Source organism: Sceloporus undulatus, chromosome 7, assembly GCF_019175285.1.
Source record: "Sceloporus undulatus isolate JIND9_A2432 ecotype Alabama chromosome 7, SceUnd_v1.1, whole genome shotgun sequence".
NCBI classification, from domain to species: Eukaryota; Metazoa; Chordata; class Lepidosauria; order Squamata; family Phrynosomatidae; genus Sceloporus; species Sceloporus undulatus.
Genome location: NC_056528.1, coordinates 16,661,343 through 16,687,138, shown reverse-complemented (window position 1 = coordinate 16,687,138; position 25,796 = coordinate 16,661,343). Strand labels below are relative to the sequence as shown.

Sequence of the window (25,796 nt, the reverse complement as noted above, 5' to 3'; positions counted from 1 at the left end):
GCCTTTGAGCTGAGCTTAACTCATAGTGACCCTGTGAATGAGATACATATATGCAAAAACCTTTGCATATTATCTTTCTGCAGCTGTAGTGCCAGTGTTAGACACAGATGGCAGATGTACAATATTCAAAATGGACAACTGATTTTTTTAATACAGTATTATAAAAACATATTTACATATAGATTAGTGTATATTTAATCTATAATCATGTAGTTTAAAAAGGGGGTGGAGAAGGCTGCAGACAAGCTACATTTGTCATCTTAACCAGGAGATACACCTTGACTGAGCAACACTTAGGGTTTTGGCACTTTTCTGTAGATTTATCCTATCATTAGTAGGAGGCATTTTCTCCAAGGGGTTTACCCGAAACCTGATTTAAGTCTCTCCTTACATACTGGCCTCTTTTACTTGTGGGCATGCTTCCCTATCTGCCTGGAAGAAGAAGAAGAAAGAGCTATTTCTGTTACTGTTGTAGTAGCCTTTTGGGATCTTCTGATTGCAAAACAGAGATCGACTATTGTACACTCCTGTACTTTGGCCAAGCCTCTTGGCTTGTAACCTTTGCATGCAGCGCTAGTGTAAAATAACCTTAATTCTTCATAGTTACGCTTCTGTTCACACAGGTCAAGATACTCCAGAGAGGGTTTTGAAGGGCTGGGTTATGAGGAGAATGTCTGGCAAAGTAGATCGATGTTTCACAGGCAAGTTTGCCACTTAGCATCCATGACTGTTATTTATTTTTCATGGAAAGAGTTTATGTTCTCACTAAATCTCTCCCCTGACACCTGCCCAGTTGCTGTCTGCTATGAATTACCTTGTGGAGTCAGAGAGGATCTTTTCACCATGTTCCATAAATGGTGAATTAGCTCATCCTTCCCACATCACTTACCTGTTTGGACTGTGGTGGTGGTAGTGTGCCTTCAGGTGGTTTCGGACTTAGGGCAACCCTAAGTCGGGTTTTCTTGGCAAGTTTCTTCAGAGGGGGGTTGCCATTGCCATCCTTTGAGGCTGAGAGACTGTGACTTGCCCAAGGTCACCCAGTGGGGTTTGAGCCCTGCTTTCCAGAGTCATAGTCCAACACTCAAACCACTGCACCATGCTGGCTCTCCATCATATGTGCTGTCCAAATTTTTGTTCAGAGAAGAAAGAAATATGCTCATTGGGGCTGAGATGGAACTAGGATATGAAGTGAGAAGCTGGATAGACCCAGTTAGTCACAGCTCATGAAATGCTGGAGAGGGGTTCTGGGGGGAATATAAAAACCAGAGACTTGTCTGTGAAAGGAGAGATAGGACCAGTTAGACTCAGAGTTGGATGGGAGACAGGAAGACAGGAATGAAGGAGATCTGAATAGAGGTTTTGGGAGGTAAACTTAGGTATTACTGTGTTCCTGTGTGTGGGACCAGCACAATACTGAATGTTTATTTTATCTGTTGCATTATGGTCAGTCTTTGCTGTTTTTATAAGCTGTGTCTATATCTGAATGTTATGATTTAATAATTAACCAGGAGGATCAGTCACACTTTACAGCAATGAATCCAACAGTCAACACATCGACTTGTCCAGGAGAGTGGTCACCTTGAAGCCCAAATACCAGATCTGAAGGGGATCTTAAGAATAAATGGACAAAATAAGTAATTGGAACTCAAGGGTTGTTGCTGTGAGGTCAATCTGGATAGTTTTTTGTGGGTTTTTCGGGTTATGTGGCCATGTTCTAGAAGAGTTTATTCCTGACATTTCACCAGCAGCTGTGGCTGGCATCTTCTTCTCTGAAGATGTCAACCACCTATGCAGGCAAAACATCAGGAATAAACTCTTCTAGAACATGGCCTTATAGCCTGAAAAACCCACAAAAAACTATAGATGCTGGCCATGAAAGCCTTTGACTTCACATCAACCTAGATTATTGATCAGTCACACTGGACTTTAGCTAATATAGGGAGATGGCAGATACAGAAACCAGAAGAAAAAGGGTTTCAAATAGACTTTGGCTTTTGGCTCAAGCCTTTTGGTAGGAAGGGAGGGATTTGGTGATCCATACTCTGGCTCTTCCAACAGTTTCAGCAGATGGCCTTGAGTTACAGAACAAACATAAGAATAACATTTAAATACACAGACATAGCATTTGTTGCTTTTATTACATCTTTGCATCATTATAAGCATAATCTGATAATATATTAAAATCCCTACTTCCATTTATGTACAAGACTTGCTACATCAGACTCCAAAACATTAATGCACATTGTAAATTAGGAAAGAAATAATGAGGTAATAAGAGTTTTAAAATTTATGGTTTTTACTGTTCCTATAATGTAACATGTGCTAAAATAAGATATTCTGGAAACTTACTGCAGCAGAATACTGGAACTTGGGGATTCAAGTTCCTACAATGGACTTTATAAATGTGATTGCATAATTTTCTTTTAATATGTATATTTGGCAATAATAGTGAAATGTGGCAAATGCAGTTCTGGGTTTCAAATTTGTAGTTGTTGTTGTATGCCTTCAAGTCATTTCCAACTTATGGTGACCCTAAGGCAACCCTATCGCAAGTTGTCCTTGGCAAGATATGTTCAGAGGGGAGGTTGCCATTGCCTTTCTCTGAGACTGAGAAAATGTAACTTTCCTAAGGGCATCCAGTGGGTTTTCATGGCTAAGTAGGGATTCAAAAGTTGATCTCCAGAGTCATAGTCCATTGCTCAAATCACTATACCATGCTGGCTCTCTGTGTTTCAAATGGCCTTCCCTAAAGGTCATAATGTAGTGGCTAGGGGTATTTAAATAAGTTTTATATACATATCCATCATTTGCCTGCAAAGTTGGATAGTTCATTTCTTTCTATAGCTGTAGTGATTCCTAGAGTGCAAAATAACTGAATATCTGTGAACTCACTTCTAAAGCTGTTTCTTTTGATTGCAAATATGCAGGTTGCTTATAAAAATGTCTAGGTATTAATTTCAAAGGATCCTGGTGCTGCTTTATTGATGAGAAAAATACCTGTTTTGTCATTTTATAAGTAATGGCTGATAATGGTAAAAGATTTAGAAAAAAATGGAGATAAACCTGGACTTTTTGTGTGCCCTGTTTGAAATGGTTTATTGCCAGGTTATAATAGTGCCTTGGGCTCCTGTGGTTGGCATTGTGTAGACACTTTAAAAACAGACACTAAACCCTTCACAACAGCATACAAAAATTAAATTAGGAACAATCACTCTAACAGTCTAAGGTACCTGTACTGGCTACATGTTTTCAAAGGATATAGATTCCTGTGTCAAATGAATTCTTCTTCATCATCATCAATATCATTATTTTTTTTTATAAAAAGGTCTTCTGTACAGTTTGGAATATGTTCAATACTTGAGACTATATAAAATATACAAATATTTAGATGATGTGGCCATATTCTTATCATCTACAGTCCATTTTGCATGACATTATTTTGGTTTCTTTTGGTTCTGGAACGATGCTTGAAAAATACAATATACAAGTCCACTGATTAATGGCAGTCAGTGTACAATATATTACATTCTTTGCTGCTGAGACTTTGCTGTGTTCTGGATAGCACATGCCACTGCTGTTGCTTTTTGAGTCTGTCTCTTGAGGAGATGAATTTCCTTTCAGTGGAATGTGTTGGGATTGGGTCTGATCATCATGACAACTTTCTTCAGTGAATAGGAGCCCCCCCGAAACTCAGCCCAATAGACACCATCCTGATACCGACTCCGATAGTGTCCTCCTCGGTACCAGACGCCATTGAGGTTCGAATGTGCGCACGCATTGTACCACCATCCCCCCTTCTGATAGTGAGCACAGTTACCTGTAATAGAAAGAAGGACATCATTGTATTAATCAGGGAATTATATTGATCTGCATTGTACTAGTCTGCATGCTGTCAGTTGTATGCTTTTCCATGTGTAAGATTCTTACTGCCTCTGCCTCTGTTTAGGACAAACCCCCTTAGTCTCATGTCCTCTGAGGCATTTCAAGTACTCAAGGAAAGGCAAGTCCAGTGGCAACTACCAGCAATGTCTAGCTGCTTTAATTTCAGTAGCACCACCATTTGCTTCTTGGCTAGTTGCAGCACAGTTGACGGCTTGGACTACCTAACATGACTCCTGGAAAATTCAGGCAATTTTTGTATCAGAAGCCTTAATATCTCAGACTTGGATAAACCTCTTAGTTATTTGACAAGATCCCATGCTTGCTGTCATCTTGGTTCCAGTTTTGTTGTTTGTTTTATCCAAACCGCCTTCTCCCCTCTTTTACTACGCATAGACATGTAGAAGCAAATCAGATGAGCTGTCTGCAGAATGCCTTCCCTGGGAACACCAGACAAAAACTGTTGGATTTGCTTGAGGGCTCTAATGGGGATGCCACTTAATATATAGAAATGTGCATTTTTCAGTTTATAATAAATTTGTTTTTACATATTGTATTAAACAAACAACATTTTTCATGTACTGCTTCATAAAATTCATATAGTTACTGTTTGTACCTGTATATACATCGTGATCTCTGTCCAGTGTAGTGAATTGCTTCCCGTTATGCCAGGTGAAGGAGTCTCCAGCATTTCCGTTGTATCGGCCCAGTCGCAGCTTATAGTACTCGCTTTCTGCCTCCACCCGGAAACTGGCATATTCAGCAAACACTTTACGGCCTGACCAGTCTTCCATGGTTATCAGTAATTTATAGTTGCCTTGATTTGTCAGCCAATAAATATTTTCTAGGCCTAACCAGTACTCTCCATCAATGTTACCAAATCCTTGCTGTAGGGGGGGAAAGATGAATTAACTATCAGTGTATAACATTCATGAAGTATCCTTGGATGCTGTTAAAGTGTAATGCTTTCATGCATTAAATGTGAGAGATGCACAGTCAGCTTTTAAAATTTAATTATAAGCCCTTTCCCTGTTTTTATCTCCCTTCTGGCTCTGAGCTCTGGGTCAGGAAAAGTTTTCCTTTCCAAAGGACTTTGGAGAAAATATTAAGTTATTGTTCTGCTTTTTGGACGATTGCCTGCCTCGCTGAGTTCATGACCAGATGCCTCTTTCAGTGGCAGTTTAAGACTACCAGGTTAGAAAATGTGATTTTATTTTAGCCCATGAAAATTTCAGCTTAGTTTATGCTTTACTGTAGACTTCTTCCTGTAACCTGTCAATTTTGTGCTAGAAACACTAATATAGTCAAGTACCTGATGAGGCATATTATCGTTAGAGAGACTTTAAAACATAAATTCAAAGAATGTTTTTTAAGGCCATGCCCAGTGCTGAACATCCAGTCATAAAAGAGCAGAATTCAGCATAAGTTGTAGGATACAGTCTCCTCTCTCCATTACAGCTACTTGAGTACCTGTGCCAGGGGACTATAAACCTCTGTAGAGCATGCTTTTAGTGTTGGACAGGTATGCAGTGGAGAGAATTGAAAATCCCAATTCTAGTGCAAGCATTGCATTCGATTTATCAAAGCGAACACACAGTTATTTGTGCTTACCTTATAAGTCTCCCAGTTCCTGAAAAAGTTGACAGATCCATCCAAACGTCTCTGGATCACTGTCCAGCCACCAGGATCATGTCGTTGGTCGCACCAGACCTGCATCAACCGGTTTGTATTTTCAGGTTTCACGAGGTATATTGAACTGGTGTCATGGCCATCTTCTAAAGCCTGCAGACAGTCTCTCCAAGGACCTGGTGAAAATAGTTACATTGATGCCTATCACTAATACAGTTACCCATATTTCTATTTCAGCCTTTTCATTTTGTAATGGAAGTGATTTTTCTATATGAACGCCACTTTAAAGCATCAGTGACAAAAAAACCAATACATGTTACCTTCTTGCTTTGTTCTTAGATCATTGGTTTTGATTAGCTGGGTGAAATAGAAGATGTATTGTTGACTCCTCTGGTACTTTCACATTAGTTTTATGTCAGCAGTCCATAATACTGTGCCCTTGAGGCTTGAATTCTGTTACTAGTTCCAGTGAATCAATGGGACTTAGTAGTGTGTTGACTCACCTTTTAACAATTGATTCAGTGGGTCTCCTTGATTTAGGGCTAACTCAATAGGATTCAAGCCTCAGTCTGTTAAGTATGAGTGCCTGTGTAACCACATTGTACAATGCATGACATAAAGTCATGCAAGTACTGCAATATGATCTATCTGTTTTAGATATCCTAAACCAGACTTGGTTACTGTGGTCATATGCAGCATTTTTGACATTCAAATGCTAAAGGCAATAATTGACTGTGGAATTTTATGGCCTGTCTAATTTTGTAGACTTACACTAGCTGAATATTAGCTGTAAAATGGTGCATGCACAGGAGGCATCTGGAATCGAGGCACAGGAAAATAGACTTGGGGTCATTTGAAATGTAGAGGAGAACTGAGGATATTGTGGACAGCCCAAAAGACAATCAAATGGGTCCTAGAACAGATCAAGCCTGAAATCTCCCAGGAAGCCAAGATGATCAAATTGAGGCTGTTGTACTTTGGCCATATCATGAGAAGGCATGAATCCTTAGAAAAGACAAGCTCAGAAAGGTGGAGGGAAGTTGAAAGAGAGGAAGAATGCATGCTAGACTCTATTAAGGAGGCCACAGGTATGACTTTACAGGACCTAAACAGACCAGTGGAGGACAGGGAGTCTTGGAGAGATATCATCCACAGAGTCACCATGAGTTGGGGTTGACTTGGATGCAGTTAACTACAATAACAAATCAGTTTTAAAAAGTGGAATAGGGCAGTCTTAGTACTGAAAGACATTTGATGGACTCCAGAACAAGGAGGGGATTAGGGACTTGAGGGCCCCCCAAAAAAAATCAGACATCAAGGATCAAGACCACCCAGACACCTATGTAGTTGACCCCCCCTGAGTAACTATCAGTGAGAAGTGACCTAGTGTATAGCCATCTTTGCCTTTACTTAATAGAGTCTTACATATTTTCCCCTTTCCTTGACACATTAATATTATGCTTTAAACATTTTTATAACACTTAATTTGTTACGTTGTCATTCTCTGTTGTGTTTTCTGTGTATACTGTGTTTTTACCATTTTGTAAAACACATACATGTAAGTGTGCCAAATTCACACATGAAATTAATGCGGCCATAACTCTACAGGCAACTTGAAGGCATTCACACACATCACTTTAATGTGAGAGGTCCTGGGGACAAAAGCAGGTAGAGTTACAGATATAAATAAGGGGAACCCTCTACGTTTTACATTGAGACGGAGTTGTAATGACATCTGGTTAAGTTTTTATTTTATTTATGGCCTGTCATATGTTGCAGTTTTTTTTCCTTTGGAATGCCTGTGTTGTTTTACTTCTTTTTCCAGGCAAATGAGAGTATTTTCTTGAACACTCCCATATGACTGGATTTTTAGAGAGTCAGTGAATTAATAATTAGTATTAGAATGCTATTAGAATTAGTGGAGACTGCAACCATCAAGTGGATCATTTGCTGTGAAGGCTTGGTATAAAGAAGTTTTTTATTTGATGACATTAGTAACGTCAATAAAAATATTATTGACTGTGTAGCATATAACAATGCTGACTCTTCTGATGAACGTTTTTGCTCTGAACCATCTCCTTCATCTTTAGAACAGATGGTGGTTTTCTTCTGAGTTTGGAAAAGGTGATTGCTATGCAGGCTGCTCCTACGTAAAAAATGATTGTTTTCCCATTTCATTTGCTGTTGGCTACCAAGAATATATCTCAATAGCAAATCCATTTGTACACGTGTGGATTAAGACTGAATGGTATGAATGGTTTAAATGAGCTAAATATGTCCTTGTTAATGAAAGCATAAAAGTGACCTTTGAAGCTGTTTCAATTATTATTCTATAAAATCTTCCATGAGCAACACTGGTCAGCATGCATTTGAGGCATAAGAGTGGCCCTTGTTGCTGTAGTTTCTGCTCTCAAATGCAAGTCCCAGTCAAATAAAAGATTGATTGACTTGCACAATGACTTGTTGAATGGGGATAATGAATGAAAGCGCTCTTAGCAATTGATCTGTTGGAAGCAGCTCAGAAGCTGAATTTACAGGGAGTGTTAATAATACCACATTCTGGCAAAGTTTGCATTTGTCATGTCTTACAGATTAGTGACACTTTCTAGCATGTGAAACACAGAGTTTGGGTATCTTACCTACTGAGGTTGTTTGCATGAAAGAAACATGACCAAATGCAACAGAAAGGGGGCTCATTGGTGACATTTCTAACACATGGTACACAGAACACAGCCGGAAATGAAATATTTTGAATTTCAGCTGAAAGTTATGGTGTGAAATACATAAAAGCATTTGGGGATTGTGTTGGAAAATGAGAGAGAGGAAGGTGTTGGGGAGGGGATCCATTTCCCCTCATTAGAAGTGAAGAAAATAGTATTGTTTCATATGACCTACACTCCTAATGCATTTTTAAACTATGTATCAGCTGTTCTTTTTCTATTGATCCCAAACACTGAAACCCTTGGCTGGTATACATACATATTACCTCATTTTCCATCTTCATCAGAGCATGCTTAAAAGTTAAAGAGGACTTCATTGGTGTACTGAATGGCATATACTTCAGTAACTGATATGTCCGTTTTAGCAGCATGTTAATGTGTGCATAAGTTGACAGGTGACTTGAAAGTGCGCATACACACACACAAGTGTTGCATTCAGTTCCACTATTATCCATGTAGACATAAACTGCAGAACTGCCCCTGTAGTGCTCAATATCTTTAGTAACATGCCTTCCTTATTCTTGTTATTTTATTGCTGTTTTAAAAATCTTGTGCTGAGCTTGCAGATGCAATAATCAGAAGGAATGATGTACTTTTTGTAGCTACATGACACTAGCAGGGTAGATGAGGTGTTCTCTAGTTTATGATAGTTTCCAGCATGGCCCTTAGAGCCAAGGAAGTTTTCCATCACTGAATAAAAGAAAATACAGCTTTGTATATGTTCAGATCCAAGTTCTCAAGAGTGGGAGGCAGATTTCCCTAAGGAGGTACAGGCAAGTTGGAGAAGGAATACATTACTCTTGGTTCCTAGGTAAAATGGAAAGCAGAAGAGACTGTAGTAATTGTTTAGTGGCAGGGTACAAGACTAGCAGATGGGAAAGATATACAAACTGCATGGAAATTCATGCTTAGGGCATTCTGTACCATAATATATATATGTTAAATTAATACATACAATCTATTCCAAGAAAAAGTGGGCTTTTTGTATACAATTGTATTTCTTATCTCGTGTAATTATACCACTGGAATGTTTTGTAGTATTCACATTTTGATACTCGGGGATAAGATACTCAGGGATGTAACTACATAGAGTACTAAATGCACCCTACCTTGGAAATCTTACTCAGCTACTCCAGTTTTCTGAAATTTCTGCAAGTGTTACTCAGCCATATTCAACCATGCCTTGCCAAGCATTATGGTTAGAAACTTGTTCTTAAATTATTCTGTTTTAAACTGCTCTCGAATCAATCTCAGCCCATGACGACCCTTTGGATGAGAGATCTCCAAGACTCCCTGTCCACCACTGCCCTGCTTAGGTCCTGTAAACTCATATCCATGAACTCCTAAATAGAGTCCATCCATCTAGCATGTGGCCTTCTCCCTTTCTACTTCCTTCCACCTTTCCTAACATTATTGTTTTTTCATTGAGTCCTCCCTTCTCATGATGTGCCTGAAGTACGACAGCCTCGGTTTTGTCATCTTGGCTTCCAGGGAGATCTCTGGCTTGATCTGCTCTAGGACCCATTTGTTTGTCTTTTTGGCCAGCCACAGGATCCTCACCACTCTTCTCCAGCACCACATCTCAAATGCATTGATTTTCTTCATATCCACTTTCTTCACTGTTCAGCTCTTGCCATCCATACATGGTAATAGGGAATACAGTGGCTTGTATGAGTCTAACTTTTGTGCTGACTTGCCCTCCATTCTTAATCATCTTCTCCATATCCTGGCTGCAGTCCCCATTTCTATCAATGCTTGAAATGATTCTTAGGAAGCTGAATTCTGTTTCCAGTACAATATTCTGACTTTTTTTGCCTTGAACACAATGTTGCCTATTAGATTTGTTTTAATGGCCCTTTTAAGAAGACTTTTGCAACAGCATTATCTGTTTGTGGTTGTTAAATGCTCTTGTGTCAACAGTCCACCCTGTGGATGAGACATCTCCAAGGCCTCCTGTCCTCCACTGCTCAGTTTAGGCCCTGTAAATTCATACTTGTGATGTCTCTAATCAAGTCTTATCCATTCAGCTTGTGGTCTTCCTCTCTTTCTACTTCCCTACACCTTTCCTAGCACTATTGTCTTTTCTCATGAGTTATGCCCTTTCATGATGTGGCCAAAATACAACAGCTTCAGTTTGATCATTTTGGCTTCCAGGGAGATTTCAGGCTTGATCTGTTCAAGGACCCATTTGTTTGTTTGTTTGTTTTTGGCTGGCCATGGTATCCTTAGCATTCTTTTCCAGTATCTTTATGTGTAGCCATGGTCTTATGTTCTGTGTAGGGTAAGAGTGTTTGACAACAGTTCACCAAAACATACGACTTTAATCTTATCGTCAGAAAACAATTGTGCCGCTCAAAAATCACGCCTGTTGTATTGTGACACTACGCAGACTGGCGTATGTTCTTCCAGTCAATTTTATGAGAATATTTTTCAGGATCAGAACCGTCTGCTATCTAAGGTCCAGCTCATTTCCCAGTTTTGTTATAAGACACTCTTCATTGGACCTTGGAAAAGAGCATCCATCATATTTTAGTTTCTTAGGGGATTTGTAAAGAAGCTTAAACTGACCATGACATCTTCCCAAAATGTAAATGTCTCTGTTAAATTTATGATATGCTATTACATCAGCCATAAAAGGATTTTTAGAAAACCCTCTGTATTTATCATTAAAACCTGACACATTTTTCGTACTGTATGTAGCTACATTTGGCTCCGTTATGGAAATAAGTGCTGAACTTAACAGTCATGGGTTCTTAGTTTGGAATAGTAATAGGGATGCGTGGAATTACTGAACTAGCAGTGGAAGGATTTTTACATGCTATCAAAATGTGCTTTGCGACTTGGTTTTTGAAAAGCGAAATGTGTGTATGTATGTGTATGTATAGCTATGTGGCTGAACAATCTTCCCAAATCCTGAATTTTCATGTTATGTTTTGTTACGGGTCTTATACAAACATTGTCTAAGACTAGCCTTCTCCATCATGGCACCCTCCAAGTATTTTGAACTTCAGTTCCCTTCAGCTCAGATAATATAGCCATTATTCAGGAAAAATATTGTAATAGGTATGTGCGCATTTACTTATTTCTCCCTGATTTCCAAACCTGAAGACCCTCGATGAGCAAATTTAAATAAATATTTAATGCTCTTTAGGGTTTTCAATCTTGAGTTAAGTCTTGGTGGTCTGCAACAACGAAAGATATTTAAAGGGGGTCCTTGGTAAAGAAAAGGTTAAGAACCACAGGTCTAAAACATCTGAGAGGCATCAGGTTGGGGAAGGCTGCCAAGTCATTGAGATCTAGTTTGTACCTCCTCAAATCCCTCACTCCAAACAGAGCCATGGCTATAGCTGCATGGAGGAATGTCTGGATTAATGGGATCACTCTGCTTTTCAGTAGTGATTTGTGCTGCTAGCAAATCTTCATGTCTCTTACACTTCTGCAAATTGACCTCAAGAAGCTATGCAGCCCCACCTGCTCATGGGTCACTTTTGCCATATGGCAATGGCTATGGGACTGCTCCCTGAAGGAGAATTTATGATGTAGGAACCAGGCCTTCTGAAATAGCCTGGTTCTTGTTTTTTTATTGTATACAGCATTTACATACACAGGAGACTTAATGTCATATCCGTAGACTTTCCAAAAGAAGAGAGAGAGAGAGAGAGAGTATATGGGAAGCAGGGAGCAATTAGGAGCAATAAAGTCCATGGAAGTAAAATTAATAACACATTTTCACAAAACTGTTCTTGGTTTCATTAATTAAAACCAGGCTTTTGACTGTGTTAAAAATTGTTGATTAAATCATGCTGGCAAACCCTGTTTTCTCTTAGGCTCCCGCTCGGCTATGTTGTAGTTTCCTATTGTGTACAATAACAAAACCAGGCAGAATAAGACATAACTTCTTTGCTTAAAAGTGAATTCCGTGCCACATTACACTTATGTGACTAATGTTTTTGGGAGGAGCTGTTGGTCAAAGGATTGATTCTAAGTAATACAATGCCCAGAGATGCAGAAACCCTGAAACATGTATTTAAACACTTAAATGCTCAGATACATTTCATTTTCCCCAGTTTTAAGAATGTACTGAGTTTCAGGTACCAGTAATTTTAGGTATCAGAAGTTTACTTCCTGCTACTGTTGTTAGAGAACAGTGTTTTATTTTTCTGTGTGTGCTTTTAATGATTCTTTAATTTCTTCCAAGTTACCACACTTGTTTTAGCCTGAAGCAGAGGACTGGCCTGCAAGCTATTTGAATGAAGGTATCTGTAATGGAAAAACTGCAAACAATCATAAAATGCTGTTTGGAGTGAGGTCACCTTTTCCCACTAAACCAGTGCTTTAGTAATAACAATACTTGCAGAAAATTTGAGCCTTGTGTGTTTTAACACACTTTCTTATAGCCTGGCCTCCATTGGTCAAAAGAGCCATGGGAAATCTCTCTGCTTGTTTTAGTGGGTTTTAAAGCAGCCTCCAAATTACGCATGCATCTGGAACAAAATATAGTTATGACTCTATTTTTAAAAAAATAGCTGACCTTAACAACATTGGATACTTCATGAAAAGTGGAAGGGATGGTAAGTAACACTTGTGCAAATAACAGTTATTCAGAAAAATATTATTTTGTAAATTGTGAGCAAGAAAAGAGAAGCTTTTCGCACAGAATCTTTATTACGGCCATAGGCCAGCCTTTCACACAGTTTAATGGGTGTTGAACTTGGTTTTTTCTCCAAGGAAGTTGCATATTGAACGAATTTGGAACAGGAGGTTGGGAAGAGAAGGAAAACATTCAGACCCAGAAGTCCCTAGTTCTCTAGACCATTTTGAATGTCAGTAAGCCAAGACATTACTCTTTTAGCCCAGAGCTCAGCAAACTTTCACAACTGTCCCATGTCAGATTCCCCAATACTTTATTCCATATATAACACACACATATACTTCACAGTCTATGTTCTCTCTAGGAATATCTAGATCTTCCAGCACAACTTTGTGGTCAACTTTGACCAAAAGTCACACTGAAGGACCTAGAGATCCTAGAGAGAACACTCCACTAGGCATTTGTGGCTTCTCCAGCCCAGTTCTGTGGTTAATGTCTTGCAGATGTTGACCTCAAAGTTGCACTGGAAGACCCAAAGATTCCTAGAGAGATGTTCCCTCAGGTAAAGACATAGTGTTTTTGTTATTTGTGTTGTTGTTTTTTTACATTTCGCAAGGGTCCTGTGCCCCTAACCCTAGCAAATGTGGAGGGATGAGTGTATAGTTAGCTATATTAAAAATGTGCTTACCTGATGGTTTGTCCGTAGAAGTTGGAATACTAGTAACCGGTGGCATGGTTGGCAAAGTGGGTGGTAGAACCTTTAAATTCTGGTCGCTCTGAATCTCATTGGTAGAGATCTGGTTAATGATACGATTGTATGTGGGTGGCTGGTAGACTCGGTTTGGTGGCTGTGGAGGCTGGAGGGCCGGTTTCATAGATGGTGTTCTTTGGCAATGTTCTTCCAGTTGTGCAATAATTATAGACTGGTTATTTGCAATCGAGACCAAATGTTGGTACTTGTGCTCCAGGTCCTTATATTTGTTTGCAAGCTGCAGCATATCCGCAGTTTGATTCAGGATCTTATTTTCCAGCTGGGAAAGTTCTAAAGCGTTGTCCCTTTTTCTGATGATTTCGTGCAGCAGTTGCATGTATAGCTGCGTGACCCGCGAGTTCATATTGCGACTCTCTTTGCGCAAGAGTTTCACCTCATTGACAATTCCACCGTCAACCTCCACCAGCTGCTGGAGGGTTTCTATTTGCCTCTTTTGCTTTAAGAGTTCATTGTTCAGCAGCTCTAGTTCCTGCTTATTTACCCTGTTTTCAAGTACAATCTCAGGTTCTTTTGAATTAACACAAATGGCACCTGTCACTTTCTGCTGCGGTACGATGAAGGTGTAGGTGCATTTGTCTTGTGTGTCCGTAGAGCGTTTATACCTGTTTGTGTAAACAAATTCTTGTTCTTCTCCTTCATTGTTGCCTTCAAAATCTTGGGTCTTACTGGCATGGATTCCCACGATAGCCATTAGCAGTAAACAGACTGCTGCCTTCATGGTCCGTTTTTTAAAACTGCTTTCCATACGAAGGAACTTTTGAATCTGTTTTAAATATAAAGTAAATACAAAATGTTAAATGCCTGGTAATAAGTCAAAGCAAAGAAAAAGTAATCCTGTTCTTCTAGATACATATTGATTGTATGTAAACATGATAAGGAACCATTAAAAATGTGTAAAATTGTAGTTTAAATTCACATAGTATTTCAGAGAACCAGTCCAGGAGGCAGATGTTACTCTAGCTTTCAAAGTTGGCCTTGTTGAATCTCCTCAAATTGCAAAACAAATTGCTTAACTGTAGAGAAAACCCATGGACTCATGCCTTGTCTTCCCTTTTCTTTTTTGGCCAATGCTGACTTTTGATTTTTAGATGTTTTGGTTTTTGTTGACCCCATAATCTGTTATCACAACTTCAGAAATCAGCACAGATTTTCCTTCTTCACATACCATTGCAATTGCTTTCCTCTGGCCCTCACCAGCCATACCTATGAAGGTGATGGGACCAAGAGAAAGCTCTCCTCTAATAATCTTAAAACTCGGGTCAACATATAGGGAGATATGGTCTTTTAAATTGTTGATAGCTGCTGTCAGCTTGGCTTTGACTTATGGAAAACTTCAGAATGAGAGATCTCAGTGTCATCTTACCATCAACAGCCCTACTCAGATCTTCCAGATTCGGGCATATGGTTCTTTGATTGAGTATATCAATCTTTAATGCAGTCTTCCTCATTTCCTACTGCCTTCTACTTTACTAAGCATCATTGTCAGTTTCAGTTTAACCATCTGGGCTTCCAGGGAGAGTTCAAGCTTGATTTGCTCTAGGACCCATTTATTTGTCTTTTTAGCAATTCATAGCATTCACAAAACTCTACTCCAGCACCATCTTGCATGTAGCCTGGACCTATGCAGTATAGGGCTTTATCAGTCATAAATAATACTTTGAATTCTGCCCAGAAACAGACCAATAAGCCAGTAAAGCTATTTCAGCATGGAGGTTATATGCCTCCTATAACCAGCCCTGGTCAGCAGTCTAGCTGAGGCATTTTGGACCTGTTGAAGTTTCCAAACAGTTTCCAAAGGCAGCCCCACATAGAATGTGTTACAGTAATCCTTGGATTTGTACCATTTTGCACAGTATTCCTGCCTTGCATCCCAATTCTGGGGAAAGGTAGGGTACCAATCAAATAAATAATAAATGTTATCTAATTTTCCTGGTGTCTTAATCCCTAAAGGTAAAATCCAACCCACGTTTTAACTCTAGAAGATACTTGGGCTGAGACTTTTGACAGAACTTAGAGAAGACAATGTTCACGCAGCATATCCTTTGTTGCGCTGAGGATATAGCATGATGAGCTTCTTTTGCCAAAGGAAGGTGGAATTGCCTGTTTTAAATAATCCCTGTATAGTCTTTAAAAATGTCCTTCAAAATCTAGAAGAAATTGGAAACATAAATTAAACCTCCTCCAGACAGCTTTAAGTTGCATAGCCAGCATTTGCACAGCAGGTCACACTTGGTGACCCTGGCAGGCTTCCAACCCTCATACTTTACACAGTTGAACTATTCTTGAAAATAGTTCAGCATAGCAGTTGTTAAAAGGGGGAGCCTTTCTTACTTCAATATCTGGTTTTTGAGGTTGTTGTTTTTTTATTTCTTTTTGCAAACCCTTATTTACCATGAATAGGATCTCAGTTTTTCTGTTGAAATTGCTCTTTGTCCCACCATTTTAACAGACGGGTAGCAGTTGGAGGGTAAAATTACACAATAGCTATGCTCTCACACCACAGGTTCTTGTCACAGAACCATAGAATCATATAGAGTTGGAAGATACCCCAAGGGCCATCCAGTCCAACCCCATTCTGCCATGCAGGAACTCTCAATCAAAGCATCCCTGACAGATGGCCATCCATCCTCTGTTTAAAGACCTCCAAAGGAGACTCCATCACACTTTGAGGGAGTGTGTTCCATTGCTGAACATCTCTTACTCTTGGGAAGTTCCTCCTAATGTTTAGTTGGAATCTCTTTTCCTGTAGCTTGCATCCATTGCTCCTTGTTCTAGTAGTTTTTGGAGCAGCAGAAAACAACCTTGCTCCATCCTCAGTATGACAATGTGAAACCCCTTCCAATACTTAAACAGGGCTATCATATCACCTCTTAACCGTCTCTTAACTCTTGTGCACAGTTATGGATCACTTGCACACGGAGAAGGAAGAATATGAGCATATTAATGAAGGATGTAATTACACTTAGCATGTACTGTAGTTTGTAATAAGGTTATACAGTAAGTCTACAATTGAGCTCAGGTGTCAAACATGCTGTTTTTGCTCTTGTTGTGTGCTTTCAAGTCATTTCTGACTTGCAGCAACTCTAAAGGGAACCTATCACAATGTTTTTCTTGCCCAGATTTGTTCAAAGCAGGCTTACCATTGTTGCCTTCTGTGGCTGAGAGAGTGTGACCCAAGCTCATCCAGTGGGTTTCCATGACTGAATGGGGATTTGAACTCTAGTCTCCCAGAGTTCTAGTTCAGCACTCAGACCACTACGTCATGCTGGCTCTGAACCATGTACAGCATCCAAATCAGATTCAGGCAGCCTAGCTTTTGGACATCCTTTAACTAGGTTTATTCAAAAAGTTACAAAACAGCAAACTTTGTAGAGCTTCCTTCAGGTTTTCTTAGTTAAAGAGGAACTGCAGAAGAGGGGAATGTCTTCCTTTGTGAAGACTGTAGTGAGGACAGTCAGATTTCCTCATCCATTTCACCTTCTCCTTGCTCTTCTAAGGAGTGGTTGGACTGAGGATAGATAACACTTGGACATGAGGCTAGGATTAAAAAAAACCATCTGAATCTTTAAAAACCTAGATTAAAAACCTCAGAGGGAGCTAAGGTGACATGCAAAGATGTTGTTGGTTGATAAAAGAGCCTTCACGTTTGTCTTGGCATATGGTTACAAATAGAGCAATGTCAAATCTTTAAAAAAGGAGTCTTTCTTTTGTGCCATATCTGCTTATATGTATGCATGAGAATGCAGTATGTGTGACAGCATTTTGTATTGGTCCCTCAAAAGTGATGTTTTGATCCTGGTCTCATTGCCAAGTCTTTAATGGATATATGGCATTATTCCAGTTATTTGGGAGGCAGGGAGAAAGGTTCATTGGCAAACAGGCACACAAAAAGGTTAGCTTTCTTAGTCTTTCAGAAAAAATACCCCCCCCCAAAAAAAAAGCACCTCTTTTCATACTGGAAACAGAAAACATGTGGCTCAGACCTAATGATATCCTATTAGATATTTATATATACAGAAATGTAAAATCTCCTAATGGTGGGTTAGTAGTTCATGAAATATGTATATGAAGTTATTAAATTTGATATATCTACAATGGTATAGTTGTAGAAAAGAGACTTAGGGGTAGTCGGATTTAAGGACTATAAATGGTTTTAAATTTGAGAGGAAACATTTTGTAATTTAAAGTCTCTGGGACTTGGGATATTTTTTATTTTATTTTAAAATGCCATGAAGTGATTTAACTGATGTCTGGAAAGCTTAAACCAGAAGCAGCAATGGAAATGTCAAGTAAGAGGCACAGATTCTACTATAATGCCATGTAGTATTAAGATAACAAAAAAGGTGGACACATATGGCTCCCACTATTTTGCAATTTCATATACTGTAGATATAGTACCTTAGTATAATTACAACAGTTTATCCTTACTCCAGCTTTGAACTATGTTAAATTAATTTTCTCTACTTCAGCTAGAGCTGCAGATTCCAAGCAGCAACTCCCACTGTCAAAAGGGCTGACATTAAAAAAGCAAAGCAAAACACTGGCCTCTCACAATTTACGTAAAACAATTTCATGACTGGGCTTTCCATATCCAAACCCAACAATCTGTGGTTCTTAAACAGGCTCTTTCAGTTATGAACTGACATCTAAGGACACATCTGATAAGAGACACATGCCCTTTAGTACTGTTTTCTACCAAATGAGGTACTATGGAGCAAGAGCAATTGTATTTTGCCATAATAATGGCTGAAGACAAGCAACAGACAAACTTTCTGTCTAGAGGGTGATATATTAAAGGAGCTTCACACATCCCAAAACATGCAGCATGCTTCTGTCATGCATGCTGCAAACAGAGCTTTTCCATCCATCCCATTTTCCAATGCTCTTGTCTTTGAGGAAGAAAGTCAGCAGCAACTGCTCCATCATTCATAGACCTAGCAACAAATGAAAGGCTCTCCATCCATCCCAGTTCCCATTGCTGGGGCTTGGGAGGAAGAGAAGAATGATGGATCCATCATTCCTGGGCCCAGCAACTGAAGGAAGAACCTCCCTCCATCCCAGTTGGAAATGCTGTGGCCTTGGAGGGAGAGAAGAAGAGGCAGGCATTGCTCCATCCTACCTAGTCACAGCAGTGGATGAAAGGCCCTCCCACTGTCCCAACTGCCACTGCTATAACCTCCAAGAGAGAAGAGTAGGCAGCACCAGGAGGACCTAATCCTTGCCTCCACTACCATCCCCTTTCCTTTGTATGTCGTGTCTTACTTAGATTGCAAGCCTGAAGGCAGGGAACTATAAAATAACAATGTACTGTATAAGCTGCTCTGGGAGCCTATATGGCAGAAGGGTGGGATATAAATACTCTAAATAAATAAATAAAACAAGGCTCTGATTTTACAAGCCCATGCCTCTCTGCTTTTTCATCTTCCCTTAATGTTCCTTACATAGCAAACATCATCCACCCACACCAACCTAGGATGGGGTCAGGAGAGGGTTTCATCTTCACAAACAAAAATAAAGCATGGATATCGTGCCACGTTTTCATTGAACACTGCCATGTAAAACTATTGTGTATAAAAAACTTGGTGATTGGCTTAATGATTGCACCATCTAGACACTCTTTCACACTTTTGACAACATAATCATGTTTAAGCAGATTTATTTTTTAGCTCTGTCTTGTTAAAACTAGATTAGAATCTATGTGAACCCCAGCCTTCAAGTTTCTGCTGCTCTTCTAATTTATGCAAAAGCTAACATTGCTAAAAAAAAATCATGCAACATCAAACATTACTGTTTGGGCAACTATGCATTATTGGGATTTAGAAGGTTGTTCTCCATAATAGTTGACAAGCTGAATGGCATGTCAAGACTTTCTGGCAGAGCTTTCATAAGCAGCAAGACTTCATACCTATAGAGCATTCATGAAAGGCCCAGTGTTTAGCCATATGGTATTTCTTCCTGAAAAAATAAACCTGGGTCTGTGCCCATATATTAACATATGGAATCTTGACAGGCACTACACTGGGTATTATTCTCTGTTTCTGGGCGAGAAGAGCCTTGAAATGTAAACTACAACACTACAATGCACATTCTGTGAAAATACATTTCCTTGGTTTCCATATAACCTCATACAGTGCAGCAACCACTTAAATTACATCTATATACATCATGGATGTAGCTATGCATCTAAATCCAAGATTATCATTGAGGTGTACAAACAAAGTAAATTGAGTAGTAAATTCCTGGTGTATGAAATGTGTTACTTTGCAAGACATTTTGGCCTGGGGAGATTAAAGTCAGCCTCCCACATGTACTGATTCTGCATCCATAGTTTCTAGCATCCACTATCTTGAAAATATCCCCACTCCCATCCCATTCCAAAAAAGGAAAGCTTGATCTTGCCATTATACATAAGGGAGACCATTCTACCACACCATTGTATATAATGAGACTTGAGCATCCATGGGTTTTGGTATCCATGAGGGGTCCTAGAGCCAAACCTCAGTGGATACCAAGGGCCCACTGTATAAGAAAATTCTGGTTTAGTAACTATAATCTGACGTTTTCAGAAATAGTTTGGGGCAAAAGAATGCTTATTGTAGACAATATAAAGATGTTGCTTGCTGTTGATGCGCTGCAGTTTTGCCTTTCTGGCCCCAAGAACACACCCCTACCCCAGTAGTCTGTGCATAAGCATTTTCTTGGCATTTTGTTATAACTGTTTCTTAGATGGCTGGTGAGGAGACACCACTTGAAGTTCACAGAAGTGTTTAGAGGTTCTCCAGCCTCTGTGTGTGTGTGCCTTCAAGTGTTTGTGTCCATGAATTTCATAGGGTTTACTGGGGAAAGAATACTCAAAGGTGGCTTTGCCTGTTCCTTCCTCTCAAATGTGTTTGCAGTCTCCCATTCAAGTACTAAGCTGGCTTGACCCTGCTATGAGATCCAATGGGATCTGATGCCTTTAGGGTATCTTTAGGACAGGCCTAAAAGCAGTGCTTTCAGAGTGTTTGTGTTCCTGGTCAGAGTTTGGAACCATAGTGACTCAGAGAAGCAATCTACTATTATTCCATATGTACTTAGAGTTCAAAATGGGTTCTGAAGCTGAGCATTATTCATCTCCTGGCTCAAGTAAAACCCTGACATTCTACCTTATAATATGAGGTTTGTGCTGTGTAAGACATTCATGGCTTTAAATCCCTTTGCCAAGTGATGAATTTTCCTAAAAGGCAAATTAGATGGCCAAGAAATGAAACTTCCCATCAGGATTTTTTGTGCCTTTCACTCTTTTTTTGATGAGTTTTTTTTAAAAAGCAGTGACTTTATTGCATCTCTCAACACAAGGGAAGCTTCGTAGTCACCTTTATTCTGTACAGAATTGTTTCTTATTATAATATAGAGCAGGTATTGCTCTTTCAGCTACCCATGTCTTTGGCAAGCCTGTCTTGGTAACAGTTTGAAAGCTGGGAAAGATGCAGTTCTACAAGACCGAGTTCCAGATACCAAATTCTGTAGAATTCAAATTCAAAATGTTAGTCTATAGAATCAGTTATGTAGAGAGATCTTTAGCACCTTTGAGATCCTCTATATGCATCTGAGGAAGTAGCCTGAGGTCTATGAAAGCTCATGCTGCAAACATCTTTATTTCAGTTAGTCTCAAAGGTGCTACAAGATCTCTCTAAAGTTCTGTAGAGTATTTGAAAGCAGTTACAGTACCTTGAAAGAGGACAATAGATGAATTGAACCACCTCAAAATGTTGATCTTTGGGCAGCAACAGATAGCTATCCTGCTTTCGCTTTCTTTTGTTTAGATGTTAGCTTAGTATAACAGGTACAGCTTATCCAGTATATTTTTTCTGCACACATGTTCTGACATCTGAATCAAAACCAATCCAAAACCAGTCACTTCTCCAATCTCCATCTGCACTATTGGCCACTGGTCCTCTCTATAAAGCAAGGAGAAACCAGTTCTGTTATCTTTGTTATCTCTGTATGATTTAAACTCTGCTGGTCAACCCAGCACCCTTCCTTTGGTTAAGAGCGCCTTCTACTTATTTCCCCCTTTTTGAGGATGGAGTCTAGGAAGGGGACAGGATGCCCAATGGATAGGGGTACTTAATTCATTATTTGAGCACTTTTCTTTTGAAATGGTGCCAAATCTCTGTAGAGCATTTCAAAGGATTACCTTGCCCAAACTTTCAGGTTGCCCCTTTTTTTGTTAACAGGGTATATAATAATTGCCTCTATAGCTTTCGTTTCTACTAGGTCAAACAGAAATTGAGCATGCAACATCTTTTTTTGTTGGAAGATATTGGCACGTTGAGCCCATATGTTACACTTGTTCTGCTTCCCTTTCACAGTGGCCTCACTTTATTTTATTTTCAGCCAACCCATGCTGAAAGATGACTTATCATTTAAACCTCTTCTTTTTGTTTTTGTTTCATGTGTTAAGAGCTGTGCGGAAAGCTTTGCTAAATAAGAACTTTGCAACACTGAAGACTATCTCGCTTGCGTCAGATTTCACACTTGGCATCCACTGCCAAAGCTGTCGCAGGGAATATTTTCAAAATAGCCAGATCTGCTTAGTTTGGACATTTTTTTAAAAAAAGAAGCTTTCACTTAAAACATGCAAACACTGATATTCTAGGAGCTGTTACTTAGAGGAACTTTCTGTATCTTTTAATCTGATCAGTGTGTCAGAGGAAAGTAAAGACCAGCTTCCTGGGTTGTAATACAATAGTCCTTTGAAAGAAGTGGCACAAAGTATAGTGGATTTTGCCGTGTAGTGTTTAGAAAAGGGAAGGGGGGAAATCTTTTGCAAATCGTAATATGATGGATTGGTTGGTTTTTAAATTTGAAAAAATGATCTTTAGCTTGCTGGTATTTCAACATTTTAGACTGAATTTTGAAACATGCAGTTGGAAATTCTTAAAACCATATGAACAGAAACCTTGCAGATAATAACCGGATATTGCAAAGTTTACATACATGCATCTTAATTAGGATATCTAAGGATTTACAGTCTCTCATAGGAAATCATAACTTCAAGAAAAAATCTAGTTCAAACTCACCAAATTTAAATCTTATCACCATTTAAAAAATAACTTTTAGCAGAGAACATATCGATGTTACACGTAACACCCTTTATATTCTTACCCTCTTTCCTTTGGACTTCTTTCTTCAAGCTTCGAACTTTTAGTGTTGATTTTTGTTAGAAAGATCAAAGAATCACTGCCTTGGCTCATCCACAGGAATGGTGGACATCACTGATCACCGCAAAGAATAGGCTCATCTGCAATGTGGGCTGCCTGGATCCTGTTACATGGAAACGTCCCTGGATTTTGGTACTGTGCTTGGAAGGAAAGCAACATAAGGCTCCTGGCAGTCCTGTTATTTCCTTATTGTTTAAATCCCCGTCTCTTTAACTTGAATGCTGGATCTAAGACATCAGCCCCCATGCTAGGGACCTTCTTAGGGACAATAGGCAGCAGCAGCAGTGGCTTGCTTTTCAGGAACTCCAGCTCTTCTGCAGTGTTTCCCCTTCTAAGCTTTCAATCCATCATTTCAAGCGTAGCTAAAACAGCCCTATTTGAACTTCAGCTCCTTTGTGGTGGATTTACATGCTGGAGGCGGCTGGGGGGGGGATGTGAAATAACTAAGCATGCAGTAAGCAGAGAAGCTCTGGTTGGATAAACTCTGCCTTCCCCCTCCCACATGGCTAAGAGATCCACCAGCAAGAGACACGTTCAGGGCCTCCCCTTAAACCACACAAACAGTGGAGGGCTGGCTGAATCCAAACTTTTTATCCAGTGATGTCACGGCACTCGGCAGCCCAGAGAAGCCTCGCTTGGAGCAGACTGCCTCCCTGGACTTTGTCAAGGCACTGCTGGGCTGGAAAACCTGAAGTGCCTTGAGATAAGGAACACTTTGTACGGTTTTGGGTTGCTGCTGCTGCTGCTGCTGCTGCTCAAAGCAGGGTGTAGTTTTATGTCTGGAGTTATGTAACGGTTTCCTAACTTGAACCCCCCTTGTGCACATGCCCCAAAAACCGGGTGGCGTTTGCTTTTTAGCATGATTAATTGTGAGTTACTCTTTACAATGGTGTGTCGTACTTTACATGATCGTAAATAGATTTTAAGATACTGGTTAAGCATTCATTCTTTTCATTCAAGCTCACTGATTTGGACCTGGGTGAAAATGTGCTTCTCCTCCCTGCTGCCACCCCTCTGTTATTATTATTATTTATATAGCCCCATAAGTTTTGCACAGCACTTTACATAGTTATCAAAAACCTGCCAATGGCTTACAATCTAAAATAACAAAGTGTAAAATATATTAAATAGACAATTTATACCAACAAAATAACTAAATAAAACTATAGACAAGCAATATACCCTTATCTTACACATTGTAAACTGCTTAGGGGAGTGCTTAAGTGCACTGCTAAGCGGTATAGAAATGTACTTGCTATTGCTATTGCTACCGTTAGTCTGAATTATCAGAGATATCAAGTTGCAGTCTGAAACGCTCCCGTAAACAACAAGTCTTTAGTTTGGACTTAAAATTAGCTAGAGAAGTAATAGTCCCCAAATGTTTGGGGAGGTGGTTCCAGGAATAAGGAGTGGCAGGGGAGAAAGGATGAATCTGAACCTCTGCTTTTGGTCTCCTTCCCCACCACAACTGTATGCCTTCCATTTACCTGGAACTGCATCATGCTTACCCTGCAAATGTGCCAAGGGACCAGGTTTTAGGTGTTCTTACCGCCAGGGAGAGCCAGCATGGTGTAGTTGTTTGAACATATGACTGGGACACTGGGAGACTGGGTTTTGAATCCCATATCCGCCATGGAAACCTACTGGGTGACCTTGGGCAAGTCAACACTTTCTCAGCCTCAGAGGATGGCAATGGCAAACTGCCTCTGAAGAAACTTGCCAAGAAAACCCCATGATAAGGTCTCCATAAGTCAAATAACTTGAAGGCACACAATAAGAACAGCAAACCCCAGGAAAGGCATTATGTACAGAGATCTTGTAGCACCTTTAAGACTAACTGAAAAGAAAGAAATTGACAGCATGAGCTTTCCTAGACCTCAATCTACTTCCTCAGATAGTTCTCCTTAGTTCTCTGAAGTCTGGTTCTTCGGGACCTGTCATTGGGAATACTTGCCATCATAGGCCTGGGAGGCAGTTCAGTTTCTCACTCTGGCCCTACACATGATACATCACAGGTACATCCAAGCCCGCCACTGTAGATGGGCTACATGTAGCTTCTTTGGAGATGTTGAAATAGTGCCAGAGTCATGAGAACCCATTAGTTCTTCATATTCCATGACATCAGATCCTTCAAAGAGAAATCATTCTGGCTTCAACCTGGGACTGGCGTTAAATTTAAGTTATATTCCATAGCTATGATTTATTTTAAATCTTTTATCTTGGTAGGTTAAGAGATCTTGTAGCACCTTTGAAACTAACTGAAAGAAAGAAGGTGACAGCATGAGCTTTCCTAGTCTAGGAAAATTCGTGCTGCCAACTTCTTTCTTCCAGTTAATCTCAAAAGTGCTACAAAATTTCTCTACAGACTGATTCTACAGACTAGCACAGCTATATCTTTGAATCTTATCTTGGTAGGTTAGCTTTAAAAAAAGCACTTGTGTAGAGATCAGTAGCTGATTAACATTCTTTTAATTTGCTGATAAAGATTCCAGTCATCTTACAGATAAAATGTACAATATACAATAAGCACAAAACAAAAAGAAAATACCTCAACACTTTAAATAATGATTCAGTACAATTCAGTTAGGATAGGGACACATGGTTTAGCTTCATATGTCTGATGAATAAGATTTTTCATCTTCAGCAACAGCGTTTGCTTCAGTGTTATGACTCTACCTGAAATTAGGCAGCTGTTATCGCGTGTCAGATTGCAAGTCGGTGGTTGCCTGCTTTGTCTTACAGATTCTGGGATGAATTTCAAAATGTGATATAGTTTCCACACCTTGCACACTGACATTAACCTTAGGCATGGAACTGTGTCAGCAGTGCTACTTAGTTCACATATGTCATCCTGAAAATATGCACCACTGGAAAGGTTTTGGTTGGGGTTTTTTTAACTTTATCTTGGAAAGGCTCTGAGGTTAAAATGAAGGGGAATGCTCTAAAGGAGAAAGTAATCAAATCTTTTGCTTCCATAGTTTGGTAGCTCATAAGTATCC

At 39.6% G+C, this 25,796-nt stretch overlaps 2 protein-coding genes across 8 annotated transcripts in view; one reads left to right on the top strand and one right to left on the bottom strand.

Annotated features, from left to right (window-relative positions):
* RALGPS1 (Ral GEF with PH domain and SH3 binding motif 1) overlaps positions 1 to 25,796 on the top strand; it is a 134,027-nt gene that overhangs the window by 49,625 nt on the left and 58,606 nt on the right. For 5 of the 7 annotated variants that reach the window (XM_042479187.1, XM_042479186.1, XM_042479184.1 and 2 more), the window contains exon 10: positions 624 to 701. The exons of the other annotated variants lie outside the window; for them this stretch is intronic. In XM_042479187.1, the coding sequence (XP_042335121.1) occupies positions 624 to 701 (78 nt within the window). The remainder of the gene's footprint in view (positions 1 to 623; positions 702 to 25,796) is intronic. 7 annotated transcript variants of the gene reach the window in all.
* Positions 2,606 to 23,367, bottom strand: ANGPTL2 (angiopoietin like 2). Its single transcript, XM_042479188.1, has 5 exons — positions 22,742 to 23,367; positions 13,508 to 14,354; positions 5,491 to 5,684; positions 4,496 to 4,766; positions 2,606 to 3,817 (listed from the first exon to the last, which is right to left on the bottom strand). The coding sequence occupies exons 2-5, from the start codon at positions 14,334 to 14,336 to the stop codon at positions 3,618 to 3,620; spliced, it is 1,494 nt and encodes a 497-aa protein (XP_042335122.1). The 5' UTR covers positions 14,337 to 14,354; positions 22,742 to 23,367; the 3' UTR covers positions 2,606 to 3,617.